Below are 18,452 nucleotides of genomic sequence, written 5' to 3'. Positions count from 1 at the left end.
CCACCCTTCACCTCAGTCTTTCTCGAGAGAGAAAGAGAGAGAGAGAAGACTAATCGTTAACATCTTCTACAACAATTATTTAAGATCATATTATTTGTTACCTAAAATAATTAGTTGGACAATGATATCTTACACTTTTAAATTTTCTGTAATTACCCTTGCTTTAAATAGATCTATATAACTTGGAGCATTCTCATTGGATTAGCTAAAAACTAAATCCAATGAGAATTTAGCTATTAAGTCATAAAATAGCTCATATTGAAATAGCTATAGTAATATCTAAAATAATTTCTAAATTTGAAAGGAACTATTCATTCATCAAATCTATTTTATATTCTTTTTTTTCTCTCTCCTTTTAATATCAATTATTTCTCTCTCCATTTTAAATGACAATTGAAAAAATATAATTAGAATACAATTACTAATTAATATATAATATTACAAATAGTAAAATATGATAAAATAAAATAAATTCATAATTAAAAAATTTTAAAATTATTAATTACTCATTACTATATAATGAATAAATGGATAATCTAATGTAGAGATTTGATGTGAATAGTCAAAGTTAAATTCATCTTATATTATTTTATTGTCATATAATGAAAAAATAATTATTCCAATGTAGAAATTTATGTGAATGTAATAGTTAAATGTTAAATTCATCTTATATTCATCAAAAATGTACTTTAACTTTAGCTAATCTAATGAGAGTGCTCTTAAGAGAGTTTTAAAAGAATTATAAATTGGTTGGTTATGGCACATAAAATACTCAATCGGAAATCATTTAAATTTGAGGCAAGCGGTCCCATTTTGAAAACAAGGAAATGTCAAACTAGCCGTTGCAACTGTATCCCAGCGGCCACCACGCTCTCTTTTCTTCTTCTTCTTCTAAGCTCAGCTTCTCCTACCCTTTCAGCTTGTCCCATCCTCAATTCAACTGAAAATCTCCCTCTCTTTCAAGGTAATAAAATCACTAAAGATGTTCACGGAAGGCCTGGATGAAAGCGCAATCAAGTGGATCAAACAGGTAAATGTATTGTAACATCTTCATATTTCTTCCATCTTTGAAAATAAATCTAGCTTTTAGTGATATTTCCCTCGTTCTTTCTGTTTGAAAAGCGGGCCTAATAGTCATAACTTTTGAGGACCTGTATTTACAGTTTGCTGTGCGATCTTTGAGTTTCGGGGTCATTTTGTCAAGAACCACAAGCCCAAGAACCGACAAAGGCTCTGAACTCAATTTCTCGCTTTTTAATTAGGAAGGATCTTGGCGATATCGTTTCCATTTGCAATTATTATTTTTTCTAATTTGTGTATTCGTCATTCATTAGAAAGTGGGTTTCCTGAAGGTTTGTTTTATTAACCTGCAGGGATCAGATTTACAAGAGGAAGAGCCTCCACCCTTTCGATCTCCTCTAACCGAGAAAATTGCTCTCGACACATTTCCAAAATCTCCACTAGCGTACAGCTACGATGGCGATTCTTTCGTGCCTGTCAGTATTTTGCCTCCTCTCAAGTTCCAATCTTGCTTGCTGACCACGCATAGCTTGGTTGCTCCTTGCCTGGACGAGGAAGACGATGAGAGCGTAGCTTCAGTTGCGGATGATGATTATAACAATTATTCGGAGGAAGAAGCTTTGGGATCTAATGACCATGACATTGATTTCTTGGATAAGCCAATTCTACACTGCTATGGTGATGAACAAGAAATAACTGGTCACAAACCCAGCACAAGTTTGAGTCGAGGTCGCGTGTCTTCTGTGAATAAAGTGTTGTCCAAAGAAAATCTCAGGATTGAAGTATCTGAAAATGTCAGAAGATATACTGATGGCCAATCGGGTACCAGAAGAAGTGCTCAGAAAGATGCAACCCTCAAGGATGGTGGAAGCGAGCCTCGTAAACGTATTCAACTATGCAATCTACATGTAGGGTTTGATGTCCTATAACTATGTAGGCAGAGGTAGAGAGGATTAAATTGCTTGTTTCTCATTGTGATTTATGTTTACGGTGATTTAGGGTACTCCAAGTCATCAATGGATCCAAGATTTAGCGGACTTGGGAACTCCAAGTGCACCTCCCATAGTTGATATGGGAAGAGAAGAAAAAGGCTTCGAGGACGATGTCGGTCAAAAGCTGAGAGCTTCTGATAGTCTGATAGAAACCGATCTACCTGGTAAAGGGATATGTCCAAATGTAGGAGACGTTTTTAATGGAAGTGAAGGTTTAACAGAATGTAGAGTACAATCCTCAGAAACCAATGAACTTGGTGGAAGGTATTGCAGATGTCAGCCTCATTTGACCATTCTTACGTTATGAGGATATGTTTTGTTTTTTTTTTTTTTCTTCCCTTTGAAGTCTTTCGGTAATTTTTGTTTCAGAGAACAAAAAATCATTCCCGATGAAAAAGAAACGCAGATCCCGTCTTTGCAAACCAACCTATTGGATCCTTCACCTCATTATAATACCAGGTACAATCTAGGCCCCGTTCCATCTGATACTAGTAACTAGGAGATTGTTGTCTTCTTCTAATTTCTACAAACGACAAATCTGTACAAATCCTTTTGTACAGCAGAAGATTTTCCTTTTTCCGTCCTAATATCTGTAGCGATGAATGTAGTAATACATATAAATACAGAACACTACAGAACAACAAAAATACACACAAAAAAGCCCATTTGGTACATTCTTTTCATTTAATCAACTTTAAATTATTTTATTTCTTTGGTATAGAGCATCCTAACATTATGGCTAGTTAATTCTTTCATTGTAGTGGTCAATATGCCTGGCAAACACTGATTGCTTACGATGCTTGTATACGCTTATGCCTACATGCATGGGGAAGAGGCTGCACCGAGGCACCTGAGTTTCTAAAAGATGAGTGCGTCATTCTCCGAAGTGCCTTTGGGTAGGTTATGCCTTTCTTGATGCTAGTACATTGACACTAGATATTTTTGAAGTTTTATGGCCTTTTCCGTATCTTATTGGGTATGTCTCCTTCTTCTCTCATTTTATAGGTTGCACAAATTTTTGCTACACCCCCAAGGTGTACAACCAAAGGAAGTTAGAACTACAAAGAGTGTTGAACAACTATGCTCTATGAACACTGAGAAAGTGGTAGGAAAAATAAGAGTGGAAGGTAAAGTTTGAAAGTTATTTCTATGCTATGTTTTTATCTAAATTCACTATTTGGAAGGACGGGGTTTTGAGTTACTTGTCATCCCAATAGATATTGTAGAAGTTAGGGTTTGGAGAGAGAGAAAAAGAAATGGAAAAGAAAGAAATGATGGGAAGTTCAAAACTCTTTGAAAAATGTTTTACACACAAATAGATCCTACAAAAGTAAATTCACAAACTAACGTAGATTGATTTGGTACGTTAGATTGTAAATCTACTTTTATTGTAAAGTAGATCTAGCTAATGTATCATAGAAAGCCATATTAGTTTGTGGATTTACTTTAGCTTACATTTGACAGTTACATATTCATGAGGTACGGTTAATACAATTATGCCCTCTAGCCTCGTTTGTTTTCATAACTCATTTCAATTCATCTCATCTCATCTTATCTAATCATTACAATTTTTTCAAATCTTCACACAAAATAAAATAAACAATTCAATTTTTTTGAATTCCAAAACAAAAATAATATTAAAAATATATATTCTAACAATACTTTATTTAATTTTTAACTTTAATATCAACTCATCTCATCTCATCTGTAAAAATAAACCCACACTTCCCTTCAGGGACACTTTGGGTTGTGCCTTCTGTGCTTTTTAATAACGAACCCAGGTTAGAGCATATATGTCATATAAATCTAATTTGGAATAGCCAAGATCCAACCATCATATAAGGACTTGGTAAACATATTTGCATACATACTTCACAAAAGGTATAGAGATATAATCACTCAGTATCTTATCTTAAATGAAGTGACGATCTATCTCTATATGTCCCTTGTGAAGATGGAAAACAAGGGGTTGGGTTTGGATTTTCAGTTAGAGTTTTAGTTTTAGGGGAAACAAGGGGTTGGGGTTGGATTTTGTGTATTTTGGGTTGTTTTGTCACGGGCATTTTGGGTCATTAGGGGCTTCTAATATGGATAAAGTGTTTTCTTGTATTCATTCAGTATACTTAGTTATTCTTTTTGATATATATAATTTTTTACATATCAAAAAAATGTCTATTGATTTTAGAATCAATATGTAAGCTAAATTATCACAATAAAATTGGAGTAGAGTAGGGGAGTTAAGAAGATGATTTCTTAAAAGAAGTGTTGCAACCATTTCGACTCAGTCATGCCTCGTATCAGTTTCTGCACTAGAGGTACAAAGGCACAGTTCCCTAGAGAAGATACATTTTCAAGATGCCTAATATGAAATTCTCTGAGGCATACAGAATTTAGGTTGTAGTTTAGGTTGTACATTGCAACCTTTCGTAGATTAGGATGCATATTATAAAACGCGCGGTGGTTGGAATGTATTTCCCCTTTTTATATTCTCTTTTTTTCTTTTCCAAACACTTGGCAGAAAGTAAATTTCCTTTCAGATTAAGGTCCTGGACAAGGTTTTCTTAATTTAAACTAAGATGTAGTTGTTGGATAATGGCAGTGAAGAAACTTCGAGTAATACCAAGGAGGAAACTCAAGAGCACATATTCACAGCGAGGCGCAATCTACATGCAAGCAGGGGCAGAATACGTCCGGCATGTTTCATCACTGTTGAAAACTGGCATAAATTCTATAAAGACTGCCTCATTCTCAGGGACGAGTGAAGGTTTGTCACCAAAAATATTTTGGAATCTGTTTATTGACTATAAACCCACTGGTTGAGCCTAAAGATGAAGCTTCTGGTGAAACTGCCATCTATGACAGATCATGCAAGTGTTTCAGCTCCAATTTTGGTACTTCAGAAGTTTATGAAAATTTACAGAGGCTTATTGTACCTTCCTAATCAAAATCCTTAGATTTTCAGAAGATCAAATGGTGAAAGAATTATATATCTCCTATGCGGGGAGGTTTTAGTGGTTGTCTTTCACATATGTCATGCATATTTGATATCACATAGATATTAAAAGGAGGACTGTTTATACCTCAGAAACTTCCCTGTGGATAACTCATAATTTCCTTTTCATGGTTGTAGAGCCATTTTCATGCTTATTCCAACTGAAGAGTGCTAAAGAGGATACTGAAGGGGAGCAGGGTTCTGCTATTTGCTTGTTCCCCGGAAGTGGCGATTATCATGTCTTGTGAGTAGCTATTTCCCCTTATGTCTTGGTGCAGTGTTGGAAAGAAAGTATTGGACAGAGCAGGTTAATGTTGGCTTTTTACTTAAAGATGCCCTTTTGTGCCTGTTTGATGGTCTTTTTTAAAAATTGTACATACTTATGGTTGGTAAATAATATTCTGAAGCATAGCCTATAAAAACCAAACCATTGGCTTGCCTCTTCATGTTACTTGCAGTTTTGGAGATAACAAGCAGTGAGGAAGTGTCTTATTCATGTATCTAATTTCAGTTTTCCGGAGACCCAAGGTGATGCTCTTTTGGTGGAAGTCCAAGACACAAAAAATTCAGTCCAAGGTCGAACTACAATTCCAGTTTCATCCCTTGCTGATAACCCTGTATGTATCCTTCATCTTCAATCTCTTATAGATATGAGGTTGTGTCTATTCTATTCATATGTTAACTTGATGTGATTGTCTGGCCATGCAGAGTGACAGAATTCGGTGGTGGCCCATATACCATGATGATCAAGAATGTGTTGGGAAGATCCAGCTCTTTGTTGGCTGTACAGTCAGTAATAATGACACTAATCATATAAAGGCATGATGTCCTTGAACTCAACTTAGCTGAATACCACAATTCTTTACTTTCCTATTTCGTAAGATAACACTGTCTGGGACAGTGAAATTGACTTACATACTCATCCGGTAATGACCACTACAAAAAACATGCTACTAGTTGGACCTCATGTAAGACTCTTCTTCAAAAGCTCAATATATAGATTGGAGTGATATATTAAAAGATTACGTATAAGGCATTTATACTATTTTAAGGCATGAAACTCAAACAGTCTGTCTTATGAATATGTCTAGAACTGGGTAGGATATGGATTATATTCAGATGATTTATATGTCAGATATCAGATTCTTATTACATATTAGAGTTCTAAGAGATTATGGATTCAGATAATTTCTTCAATACCTGGAGTTGGAGTTTCCATATGTGTGTGATCATTGCAGTTCTATATGCGAAAGAGTTTCTGGGTTATGTCCTTACCTAGGTGCTTTCTCTTTTATACGTCTTGTGATAGGCCTATTGATCATTTATCAATAAAATTTTTGTTTACCAATTTAAAAAAACAGTTTCTGGGTTATTGCAGTTCTACACGTATATATTGGTTGGTGCTGTCTTTAATCCACGTATAGAATGGTTAAATGCTGTGTATCTGAAGAAATGTGAATGTTAGGTTGTATCCGCATATTAGCTGGTGCTCATTTACCAATCCATTTGTATAATGAGAAAATGTGGTGTATGTGATGATATGTGAATGTGAGTTAGGTCAATGAAGTGTGTGTGTGCACGCACGTGCATGCATGTATAAATCTATGTTTTGAACTGTTTTTCCCTCTCATGTTGCAGAGTGGACCTGTTGTGGAAACTCTAGCATATGATTTATTGCTGGAGGCAGCAATGCGTGCACAGGAATTTCATTCCCGGAATCTATGGTTACATGAACCTTGGAAGTGGTTGTTGACTGAATTTGCAGACTACTATGGCGTTTCCAATTCATATACTAAGCTGAGGTGCTAAAGAAATGTAAATTTTTAAGTCAGTTTAAAATTAAAATGGCTATGAATATTTTAAGTTCTCAACATTTTCCCTTACCATGGCTTTTTTTGTAGATATCTTTCACATGTCATGAAGGTGGCCACTCCAACAAAAGACTGCTTAGAGCTTGTGAGTGAGTTACTCGTACCAATAATAAAGGCTCGAAGTGAGAAAACTTTGACCAGGCAAGAGGTAATCCTCTACAGAAGATCCACATTGCATACATTAGCATTTATTTATTCATAAGTCAAAATTTATGCTTCTCATTTACTTTGAAACTATAGTAGCCAAGCAGATGTTGTTAGACTGTGGAAGAATCATATAGAGCTAAGCTATATGTATACATTTAAGAAGGTTATTGTTGAATGCAATCCTGCCTTAACATCTTCAAATTTGATCTCTAACAGGAACGACCCAAGTAAATCTTATAAACAGTGATCGTACATGCAATGTTATCCCCATCTGCACTCATATTGCTTCATTGTAGAAATTTGTCCAATTTGAGATTGAAGTTTGTTTTTTTGGTCATATGTGTGTGTGTGTGTGTGTGTGTGTGTGTGTGTGTGTTTATGATTGTCGAGCATATATAAATTGGTCCACTTAGTGCCTGTAAGAATTAGCATGTCATTTCTGTATATGCCCTCTGGCAAAAGATTTTTATTCCATTATTCTTTGTCCCGTCTGTCTTGTAGAAAAACCTACTATTGGATTGTGAAACCAAAATAGAGAGTCTTTTGGCAAATGTTTTTGAAAACTACAAATCGTTAGATGAAGACTCTGCTACTGGGTTAGCAGACTTGTTTGGTTCAATTCAAGAGTCTGCAGCACCAGCTCTAGCACCTGCTGTCCAAGTTTACACTCTCCTTCACGATATCCTTTCTCTAGACGCACAGACTATGCTGAGAACCTATTTTCAGGTAAGTTAACCTTGTTACCAACAACACACTATTTCCTTGAATAGAATTGCAAGTATATATATGTTCAAGTACCGGATGGAATTTCTGGTAACTGATATAGCATGCTATAATCTGCCTGTTGATATTTGTAGATTATAAATTAGGCTAGACTAGATATGAAGATTGTTATTAGTTCCCCAGGAGAGAGAGAAACAGATTTTGCACGACCTGATGCAAATGACCTGTGAACTCACTTTGTGAAATCTTCTAAGCATCAGATGACAATTTTCCAACAGATCTAATGTGGGATAACTGGATGATGCAGACTGGGACTGAAGACATGGTCTACATGTGAACGAAAGCCCATGAAATATCTTTATATATTAATTAGTTCAGAACTGCCTGTCTTCTTCATGTTTCAACATATCAGGCAGAATGTAACTCTAAACCAAATGGGATTCATTTGCAGACAGCAGCAAAATGGAGATGTCGGAAGCACATGGCAGAGACTGATGAGTTTATGTCAAGCAACTCTGAAAGCTTCTCTATGGATTCCATTACCATCTCCACAGCATACTTAAAAATGAAGAATCTATTTATAAAGATAAGCAACGAAATTCAGGCAGACATCAAGATCCATGACCAGCATATACTCCCAAGGTACTGGGAATTTGATTCTGGAAACACTGATTTATAAATAATGAAAGCTCATTACCTAACATAAGAGAAGGGAAAGGATCTTTAGTTTCTATTAGCCCTTCTAATAGCCCTTCTATTAGGATGTGAATTAACTTTAGCTATGATATTTCTGTCAAAAGTATCATTTTTTTTTTTTTTTTTTTTGTCTATTAGCTTCTAAATTTTTTTCTTATTGTCAAATGTGATACTACAGTTGTATTTTATAGTTTTGTATTTGTACTAAAAACCATCTGCGAGTAGGGACTTCAATTCAAAGGGTGCTCACTTGCTTACTCAGGAATGAGCAATAAGACTTTCCAGCGATACCAATCAAGATAGTATGCTCAAAGGGACTAACTGCCAATACTTCCTAAAAATATAAAACTTCCAATTGGATCTGGAACCTCCTAAAATTTTATCCTGCATGCCTTACCATATCATGTATCTTCTGACACCTGAGGCTTTTTCCAGCTCAATTGACCTGTCCAAAGTCACAGCTGCTGTTTATAGTACGGAGTTGTGCAACAGGCTTAGAGGCTTCCTTGCTGCATGGCCTCCCTCTAGTCCTATGCTGCATGTAAATGAACTAGTAATAGCAACTACTGATTTCGAAAGGGATCTTGAATCATGGAATATCAGGTCTGTGAAAGACACATAATACAGGTTCCTCAATAACTTTTCCTGCGTTTGTTTCGACTGAGAATATTTGGGAAGATAATGGTAACAACATTTCTGTTTGCTTCAGTCCAGTGCAGGGTGGTGTAAACTCAAGGAATTTGTTCCATAATTACATAATGGTGTGGGTGCAAGATATGCAACTTAGTTTACTTGAGCTTTGCAAAGCAGAAAAGGTATTTATGTTCTGAAACTAATGTCTGTATGCATTTTGTTTGTGCGCGCACTTGGGCATGTGCATCTCTCACCCCTCCCCATGCCAGCCCAAATCTCAAGCAATAACTAAAGACACCGTTTGAATGAGGAACCAAATTAACCTCTTGTGTCCAAAATGATGATACAGGTGCCATGGTCTGGAGTAATGACAAATCATTCCACCTCACCATTTGCAGTGGAAATGTATGAGAAGATCAGAGACAACCTCATTCAGTATGAAGTGGTAATCAATCGATGGCCTCAGTACTCATTAATTTTGGAAAATGTAAGTTCTAATTTGTTTCTTGTAGTTACCATCTAAAGGCCATTAGTGCTCTCTCTCTCTCTCTCTCCCCAATTAAGTATACACACTTTTTTAAACAAATTATTCTTGCATCTGCTGAAACTTGGCCATTGCTTATTGATTTCTGAAAGGCTGTTGCAAATGTGGAAAGGGCAATCATAAAAGCACTGGAGAAGCAATATAATGATATACTGACGCCTTTGAAAGATAGTATTCAGAAGAAGCTTAATATGCAGGTTCAGAAGCTCACAAGAAGACAATCAATGACGATCTATTATGTTCCTAATCAAGTGAGTTCTTTGTATCTATATATGTTCCAGAGCTTGGTATCTATATTTAGTCACCAGGAATTTAAAGAGGTGTCGGAACTGAATTGAGGTCAAAGTTAGTCAGTAACAAGCAAACAGACATATTGATGTTTGCATATGTGCATCTACAAGATTTGCAGTTCTTTGCATTTATATATCTCAACTTTATTTTCTTGTCACCAGTTGGGAATTTTTCTGAACACCATGAAGAGAATCCTTGATGTCCTGCACATTAGAGTGGAGGAAACCTTAAAGTCTTGGGCATCATATCTGCCTACTAAGGGAGATAAGAAGTCACTGTTTGGAGAGCAGATGAATGCGATCACAGTTCTCTTGAGAACAAAATACAAGAATTACTTGCAGGCACTAGTAGAGAAGCTCGTTAGCAACGTAAGCTTTATCTACAATCCAGTAACATTTGAATGATACTCAAACTCACGTCTCTTTGTATTAAATTGCTGTAGAAAACTAGAAACATTACAATTGTTTAATTTTTTAATCCGCTAGCAGCCACTGTAAGGAGCTCAGTACATATAAAATAAAAGAACATACTCAGTAGAGCTCAAGAATTAATTTTGATATATCATTTCTCTTTCACATATCCTTGATCCTTACCCTAGACAAGTGAGAATGCGAACCATATTCCTCCTTAATGGTCAAACATGTGAAATATTTAATTAAATGAATTAGAGTGTGAATCCAAGATTCGAACAATCAGACTCTAATACTATGTAAAATCATTACTTGTCTCCAAAGTTTAGCTAATAAAAAAAATTAGATTTAATTAATTGTATTATTTATTGATACAAATCATCAAAAGTTTATGGGAAAATGATTTTTTCAGATGCAAGCTAATCGAAACACGAGGCTCAACAGGATTCTGGAGGAAACGAAGGAAGAGGATGGAGAGGCTGAGGTCCGTGAAAGAATGCAATTGCTGAGTTCACAACTCATGGGCTCTATATCCAACTTGCATGAGGTTTTTACTAGTTGGATATTCATTGCGACCTGCCGTGGATTATGGGATAGAATGGGACAGGTGAAGAAAATCGTGGCGTTATCTACCTGGTTTACTACTAAATTTCTCCGAAAGTCTAATGCATTTCAAATTTTCAATTGTTTATGCCAGATTGTTTTGAGATTTCTCGAAGAAAGAAAGGAAAATCGATTTTGGTATAACGGATCTTATTATGCTCTTGTGGTAAGTAAATTTAAGATCACTCATCATTCGTCTATCTGGTTATTTTCAAGACCATTATGCATTCTCGCTCTGCATGCTCAAGTTTGTGGTGGGTGCTGCGCTACCGTAGTCATTGCTCATGTACATCCTGTCAAACTTGCGCCTATCTGTTTTGATTTGTAGATATTGGAAGACACTTTTGCTTCTCAAATGCAGCGACTGCAAGGAAATGCCCTACAAGAGAAAGATCTTGAGCCCCCTCGTTCAGTTATTGAAGCTCGATCAATTCTTTGCAGAGACACAGCAAATGCAACAGATCCGTCTTCCCTGTTCTATGTTTAGCAGCCGACACTTGTCCAACTGCCAAACCATGTTTCAGTACTTTTTTTTTCTTTTTTTTCTTTTTTTTGAGGTAAACAGACTGAATTCCATTAGTAAGCATAAGAATATACAATATCCTGAATACAAGCTGGAACACCACACAATAAAATAGATTCATCAGTTAAACTAAGTGCAGCTTTAGCTAAATTATGTGCCAATTGATTAACATCCCTCGGCACAAAATGAAATTCCCATTTCTGTAAGTTAGAGAGCAGGATCTGAATATCATGAATAAGATGCCCATAAGTGCCAAACAATCCATCTGATCTCTGAATCAACTCCACCACATTCTTGGCATCACCTTCAAATACAATCCTGTTAAAACCCAACTCCAAACAAAATGAAATTGCCATAAAAGCTCCCAAAGTTTCAGCAATCTGTGGTTGAGGACATCCATGTTTGGGAATCTGCTTTGATGCTAGAACTTCTCCATGCTCATTTCTGATAATAATACCAACTCCCATTTTCTGGTGAAGATGATCCAAAGCAATGTCCCAATTGGCCTTAACATAACCTGCCATTGGTGGCAGCCAAGATAGATTTGTAGTTGCAGACAATTGGAAACTGAAGATTGCTTGAGAGATTGAAACTCCTATAGAGAATTTTGAGCCATACACAATAGCTGAGATGGATGTTGGAACATGTTGTTATGAAGTAACTCATTCCTCCTGATCCATAAAGCTCTAGCAGTAATCATCATTAACTCAAAATCTAAACTTTCAAGACATCCCTCCAGGAACATAACTAAAAGTCCATAAACTTGAGACCCTAATTTTACATTTCTAAAATTTTTTATTACAAAGACACCAGACATCAATAGCATAAGGGGGCACTCCAACAAAATATGCTCAATAGATTCCTCTGCTAAGAAACAAATTGGACAAAGTGCATCTCTCACAATTCTTTTCAGCTTCAAATTTTGTCTGGTTGGTAGAATATTACAGCAAGCTTTCCACATTAAATTCTTCACGACTGGAGGTACATTGGACTGCCAAATACTCAGCCAACAATTTCCTGTAATACTGCTTTCAGAAGACCCACAAGAGTTCCTAAAATCCAACTGCAGATGGTAGACGCTTCTCACAGAGAACCTACCATTCTTAGTACATCTCCATACCAACCTATCATCACTAGCAAGAGGACTCAGAAATATATTAGAGATCAAAACCACTTCATCTGCACTAAACAAAGTCTGCAATAAATCCATATTCCACTTCGTTGAACTAGGGAGTAATAAGTTGGCCACCTTAGCATTCTCATCCAGAATTAGAGATTGAATAGAGTAATCACAGGACGTGCTATCCATTTATCTTTCTAAATACGAATGCTTTTACCATTTCCCACTCTCCACCATAAGCCTTCCTTAAGCAACTCTTGAGCTGAAAGAATACTTTTCCAAGCATAAGATACATTTGTAGGTACAGTTGCCTCCAACAAAGTAGAGTTAGGAAAATAGTTTGCTTTGAAGATCAAAGCAAACAATGATGATGGCATATGTAATAATCTTTAGCCAACATAGCAATGTTAAAACATTCTAGATCTCTGAAACTCAACCCACCTTTCCTTTTTGCTATCCCCAACTTACACCAGCTCAACCAGTGAATTTTGTGGTCATTTTCCATATGGCCCCAAAAAAACCTCTACATTGTCTGAGTAATTTGAGCACAAAGAGTCTTAGATGATCAAAATAAACCCATATAATATGTTGGAATGGCTAGAATGACAGCTTTAAAGAAAATTTCTTTCCCAGCTCGAGAAAAAAACTTAGATTTCCAACTATTGATCCTCTTCCAAATCCTGTTTTTAATGTAATTAAAAGTAGTTGTCTTGTTTCTCCCTATCATAGATGGTAAACCAAGATATTTCTCAAAGCTACCAATAGATCAAAGGCCAGAGAGATGTTGAATTAAAGATATAGTTGCTCTATCAGTGTTTCTTTTAAAATAAAGAGAAGTCTTGGCCCTATTCAATTGCTGGCCAGAAGACCTCTCATAACATTGTAAATATCTTACAACCTACTCCATTCCATTGAATTTTCTTTAATGAAAAACAAACTATCATCAGCAAAAAATAAATAGGAGATTCGAATCCTACCTCTTGAGATGGGCACACCATGAATAGCACTAGTGAGTTGTGCATGTAATAGGAGTTGACCGAAGATCTCAGCACAAATAATAAATAAGGAGAAATAGGATCTCCCTGTCGGATACCTCTTCAAGGTATAAAACTCTTTAGTGGTTCACCATTAATCAAAATAGAGTAGGACACTGAGGAAACACACTCCATAATCAAATCCACCCATCTCTGCCCAAATCCCATTTTCACTAAGACAAGTTTCAAAAACTCTCATTCAACTCTATTATAGGCTTTACTCATATCAAGCTTAACAGCCATATGACCTTCTCTTCCTTTCAAGCAAGAACTCATGGTATGAAAAGTCTCATAGGCAGCCAACACATTATTAGTAATGAGACGATCATGTATAAATGCACTTTGGTTTGGTGATATAATATGAGGCATCATAGTCTTAAGTCGATTCGCTAAGACTTTGGAAATTATTTTATAGATGACATTACATAAGCTGATGGGACGATAATCAGTTACCTTAACTGGCTCTTTAACCTTTAGATAAGGGTGATATTAGTCTGATTTATATCTGTCAAGGAATCCCATCATTAAGAAATTTAATAACACTACGACATACTTTATCTCCAAGCACCTCCCAATTAGCTTGAAAAAAGGAGGCAAAATAACCATCTGGGCCTAGTGATTTACAAGGAGACATCTGAAAAAGAGTTGTTCTAACTTCCTCTACTGTGAATGTCCTTTGTAAGCTATTGTTCATATCATCTGTCAATACATGATTAATAACTGATAAACAAGCTTCAATATTCTCAAAAGATGAAGAAGTAAAAAGTTGAAAGAAGTAGTTAGTGAAAAAATCTTTGATGTCATTCTCTTCATCCAGTGTAATCCTAGCATCAATTTCAACTCTGCAAATGTGATTAATTCTTTTCCTCTGATTTGCAAAAGAATGATAAAATTTAGTATTGCGATCTCCATATCTTAGCCATTCCACTTTAGCCCTTTACTTCCACCTTATATCATCCTTCTCAAGCACAACATTTATTTTAGATTGCACCTTTCTAAGTTCAGCCGTCAATTCTGATGAGTGATCCACGTGCAGTATCTCTAGTTTTGCTTCCAAGAGACAAAGATCTTACCTCTCATTTTCATATTTGCCTCTGCTCCATCTTTTCAAAGTTGTTCTACAAGTATTCAGAGTGTAAGTAAGGGCTGCCAAATTATCAGATTGAGAATCCCCATAGCTCCATATCTCCATATCTCCATATCTTCCTCTTATAATGACATAACAAACCAGGAAATTGAACACAACTTAGAATTGGATGATGATCTAAAAATGAGTGGGGAAGAACCTTAGCAATAGCTCTACCAAAAGAGGTAAGCCACTCTTGATTAGAAAGAGTTCTATCTAATCTCTCCAAAGTGAAAGTATCATTTGATCTGTGATTACACCAAGTAAATTTTGGACCACGATAGCCCATATCACATAATCCACAATCCATCAGAACAGATTGGAAATCATCCATCTATTTAACAGATCTAATAGCACCATCTTTCTTTTATGAGGGACTCAAAATTTCATTGAAATCACCCATTAGAACCCAAGGTGAAGAAATACCCCTACTTAGAAATCGAATTAAATCCCACCCTTCCTTCCTTTTGTGTGTAATTGGATGCCCATAAAATCCTGTGAAAAACCACCAGGATGAACCCTACTGCCAATGGATTGTAACATGAATGTGTCGTAGAGAATAATTAAGGAGATTAACATCAATATCATTGTGCCAAAATAATGCTAACCACCACTAGTTCCCACACTATCAACAGTAATCAGATGATTAAAACCCAATCTCAACTTCAAAAGCTTAACTTTATTCCCCATCAACTTCGTCTTAATTAAAAATAGCAAATGTGGCTTATGTTTCTTTTCCAGCTGGTAAAGACTACAAATTGATCGATGGTTTCCAAGCCTTCGGCAATTTCAAGTTAAGAGATTCATTGTTGTTAGCAAGGCTGGTTACCACCTGGGAAATCTGAATTTTTTTAAAAAATCTGAATTTTAATGCTCATTTCTTTAGTTTAATTTAGATAATATATTTCTTAAATTTTGGTTTTCTAAATAGTAATTAATTTAGTAAATTTTAGTATTCAATAGCATAATTAATCTCTGTGGGTTCGACATCCGTTTTCTTTAAAAACACTTTACTACTTGATATGATTCTGTGCACTTATAGATATTTGTATGCGAACAAGTTTTTGGCGCCGTTGTCAGGGATTAGTTATTTGTTATTAATATTGATACTAGCTAGATTGTTACTATTTTGGATTTTATTTTAATAAATCAAACTGGTTTAAATAGATCTCAAATTGGTTTTTCATTTCAGGAATCAGAGTGCATGCCCCGATCTAAATTATTAGAACATACATTTTTCGATCTCGAGATTGAAAGAACCTTACGTCGGATTAATAAAGAGAAAAAAAAGAGGTCGCCGCATCTAAATTTAATATGGCCGACCAGAAGCACAAGGTGTTCAAAGACTATGCTATGTTCTCTGTCAATGGGGCGACATCTAGTATAAGACGACCAGTTATACAAGCCAATAACTTCAAGATCAAGCCAGCCATCATTCAAATAATTCAACAAACCGTCCAGTTTGGGGGGCTGTCACAAGAGAATCCTAATGTTCATATTGCAAATTTTCTAAAAATTTGTGATACTTGTAAGTACAACGGAGTGACAGATAATGCGATTCGATTGAGACTTATTTTTTTCTCACTTAGGGAAAAAGCAAAACCTTGGTTGAACTCTTTGCCGCCCGGCATCATAACCACCTGGGAGGAATTGGCACAAAAATTCTTAGCAAAATATTTCCCTCCGGCCAAGACAACGAAGTTAAGGAATGATATTACTACTTTCACCCAAATTGAGGGTCAATCATTATATAAGGCATGGGAGAGATACAAGGATTTATTGGGCAAGTGTCCACATCACGACCTCCCAACTTGGTTTCAAGTATAGACATTTTGCAATGGTTTGGGACCCACAAATCGATCTATGGTTGATGTAGCTGCAGGAGGAGCATTAATGAGTAAAACCCATGAAACTGCATATAAACTTCTAGAAGAATTGACATCCAACAACTATCAATGGTCTGCGGAGAGAGCAATGCCAAGAAACACAGCTGGAGTTTTTGAACTTGATTCTATTACCACATTGGCGGCGCAGATGGCAAATTTATCACAACAACTAGGTAAGATAAACGTTAATGTTATTTCAACTAATGTTGTTTGTGATCATTGCGCAGGAAGTCATTCAAGTGTAGATTGCCAAGTGGGGAATCCTTTTGCCCAACCTAGTTATGAACAAGCCCATTACGTGTCCAATTTCTAACGTCAAAAAAATCCTTATTCAATCATATTCAATCTCGGATAGAGAAATCACCCTAACTTTTCATGGAGCAATAACCAAGTGCTGGCTAGACCACCTCAACAATTTCCATAGCAAGAGAAGAAGCCAACACTTGAAGATATGATTATGCAGAACATGCAAAAGACTAATATGGTGACCCAAAACAAGTTGGCTTCAATCCACAATCTTGAGGAACAAATCTGTCAACTCTCAAACATGCTTACTGAGAGCACATCAGGGACTTTACCGAACAACATTATGACCAATCCGAAGGAACATGTCAAAGCCATAACATTGAAAAGTGGGCGGATATATGACCAACCACAAACAGTAAATACCGAGCGAGATGCAGAAGCTGCCAAAAACATGGAATCTGAGATAAAGGAAGCCGAGTCCGAGGTGAAAGAAGCAGAACGGGATGTGACCGACCAGCAAGCTGAAAAGACTAAGGAGAATAAAGGGGCTGTAAAACCCAAGAAATCCAGGGAGTTTATATCTGGAACTTATTCTCCTTCAATTTATGATTCACCAATTTCTTTTTCGCAGAGATTAAAAAAAATAATAAGATTGATATTCAGTTCTCTAAATTTTTGAGTATATTTAAGCAACTGCATATTAATATTCCTCTCATTGAAACTTTAGAGAAAATGTCTAAATGTGCAAAATTTTTGAATGATATATTATCAAACAAGCAGAAGTTGGAGGAGCATGAGATTGTAATGCTGACCGAGGAGAGCATTGCAATTTTACAAAAGAAGTTGTCGCCTAAGTTGAAAGATTCGGAGAGTTTCATTATCCCTTGCACTATAGGAAATTTTCATTTTGATAAAGTTTTATGCGACTTAGGGGCAAGATACTTTACCGCATGTAGTGTGATTTTTAAGAAAAATTCAAAAAACTTAATAAGTCTTTAATTAGTTAAATTCATATATAGATATGAAGTTATTAATTGGAGATATTTTTAGTATTGTTCGAGAGAAAATATTGAATAGTTAAGGAAATTTTATCATCAACTTGGAATAATTGGAATTTTATAATAAGGAAGAATAAATTGTGTGGGATTTGCTAAGTGAAATCAAATGCTCTAGATATATTCTTATTATTTTTAAAAAATCTAAATTTTAATGCTCTCTTCTTTAGTTTAATTTAGATAATCTATTCCTTAAATTTTTGTTTTCCAAATAATAATTAATTTAGTAAATTTTAGTACTCAATAGCATAATTAATTTATGTGGATTCGACATCTGTTTTCTTTATAAACATTTACTACTTGTTACGATTATGTGCACTTGCAGATATTTTTATGCAAACAGATGTTGCTGCATTGAAAGGGAAATTTGTCCATTTGAGGGAAGAGCAAGAAAGGTAGAAGCAGATGTTGGAAGCCATCCTTCAACAACTTAATAATATGGCGTCCAATTATGATCACCTAGTGGTCAATGCTGGACATCACAATATGAGAGAGAGTTCATCAAGTAATAATTTTAAGGTAAATGGAAATCCTTTATTT

At 35.7% G+C, this 18,452-nt stretch overlaps 1 protein-coding gene and 1 non-coding gene across 4 annotated transcripts; one reads left to right on the top strand and one right to left on the bottom strand.

Annotated features, from left to right (window-relative positions):
- Positions 1-845: 845 nt before the first annotated feature.
- Positions 846-11,638, top strand: LOC109000768. 3 transcript variants are annotated; one of them, XM_018977771.2, is made up of 22 exons: positions 846-1,030; positions 1,374-1,928; positions 2,020-2,276; positions 2,382-2,471; positions 2,774-2,908; positions 3,018-3,139; positions 4,612-4,776; positions 5,143-5,248; positions 5,516-5,621; positions 5,713-5,823; positions 6,643-6,806; positions 6,906-7,023; positions 7,524-7,748; positions 8,197-8,387; positions 8,877-9,044; positions 9,151-9,256; positions 9,424-9,561; positions 9,711-9,869; positions 10,071-10,277; positions 10,732-10,926; positions 11,017-11,088; positions 11,251-11,637. In XM_018977771.2, exons 1-22 carry the CDS (start codon positions 983-985, stop codon positions 11,407-11,409), a joined length of 3,597 nt encoding a protein of 1,198 aa, XP_018833316.1. In that variant the 5' UTR covers positions 846-982; the 3' UTR covers positions 11,410-11,637. The 3 variants fall into 3 exon arrangements, with proteins under 3 accessions (XP_018833316.1, XP_018833317.1, XP_035543147.1); XM_018977772.2 differs by lacking the exon at positions 4,612-4,776 and having other exon boundaries at positions 11,251-11,638; XM_035687254.1 differs by lacking the exon at positions 2,382-2,471.
- Positions 11,639-16,423: 4,785 nt separating this feature from the next.
- On the bottom strand, positions 16,424-16,530 carry LOC118344439. The gene has a single exon (XR_004798224.1). It is a non-coding gene; the product is annotated as a small nucleolar RNA R71 (small nucleolar RNA).
- Between the last annotated feature and the right edge of the window lie 1,922 nt (positions 16,531-18,452).

The sequence above is a fragment of the Juglans regia genome, chromosome 1 (genome assembly GCF_001411555.2).
Source record: "Juglans regia cultivar Chandler chromosome 1, Walnut 2.0, whole genome shotgun sequence".
Classification (NCBI taxonomy): domain Eukaryota; kingdom Viridiplantae; phylum Streptophyta; class Magnoliopsida; order Fagales; family Juglandaceae; genus Juglans; species Juglans regia.
Note: the sequence above shows the minus strand (reverse complement) of the source record. Positions and strands in the feature narration are given on the sequence as shown.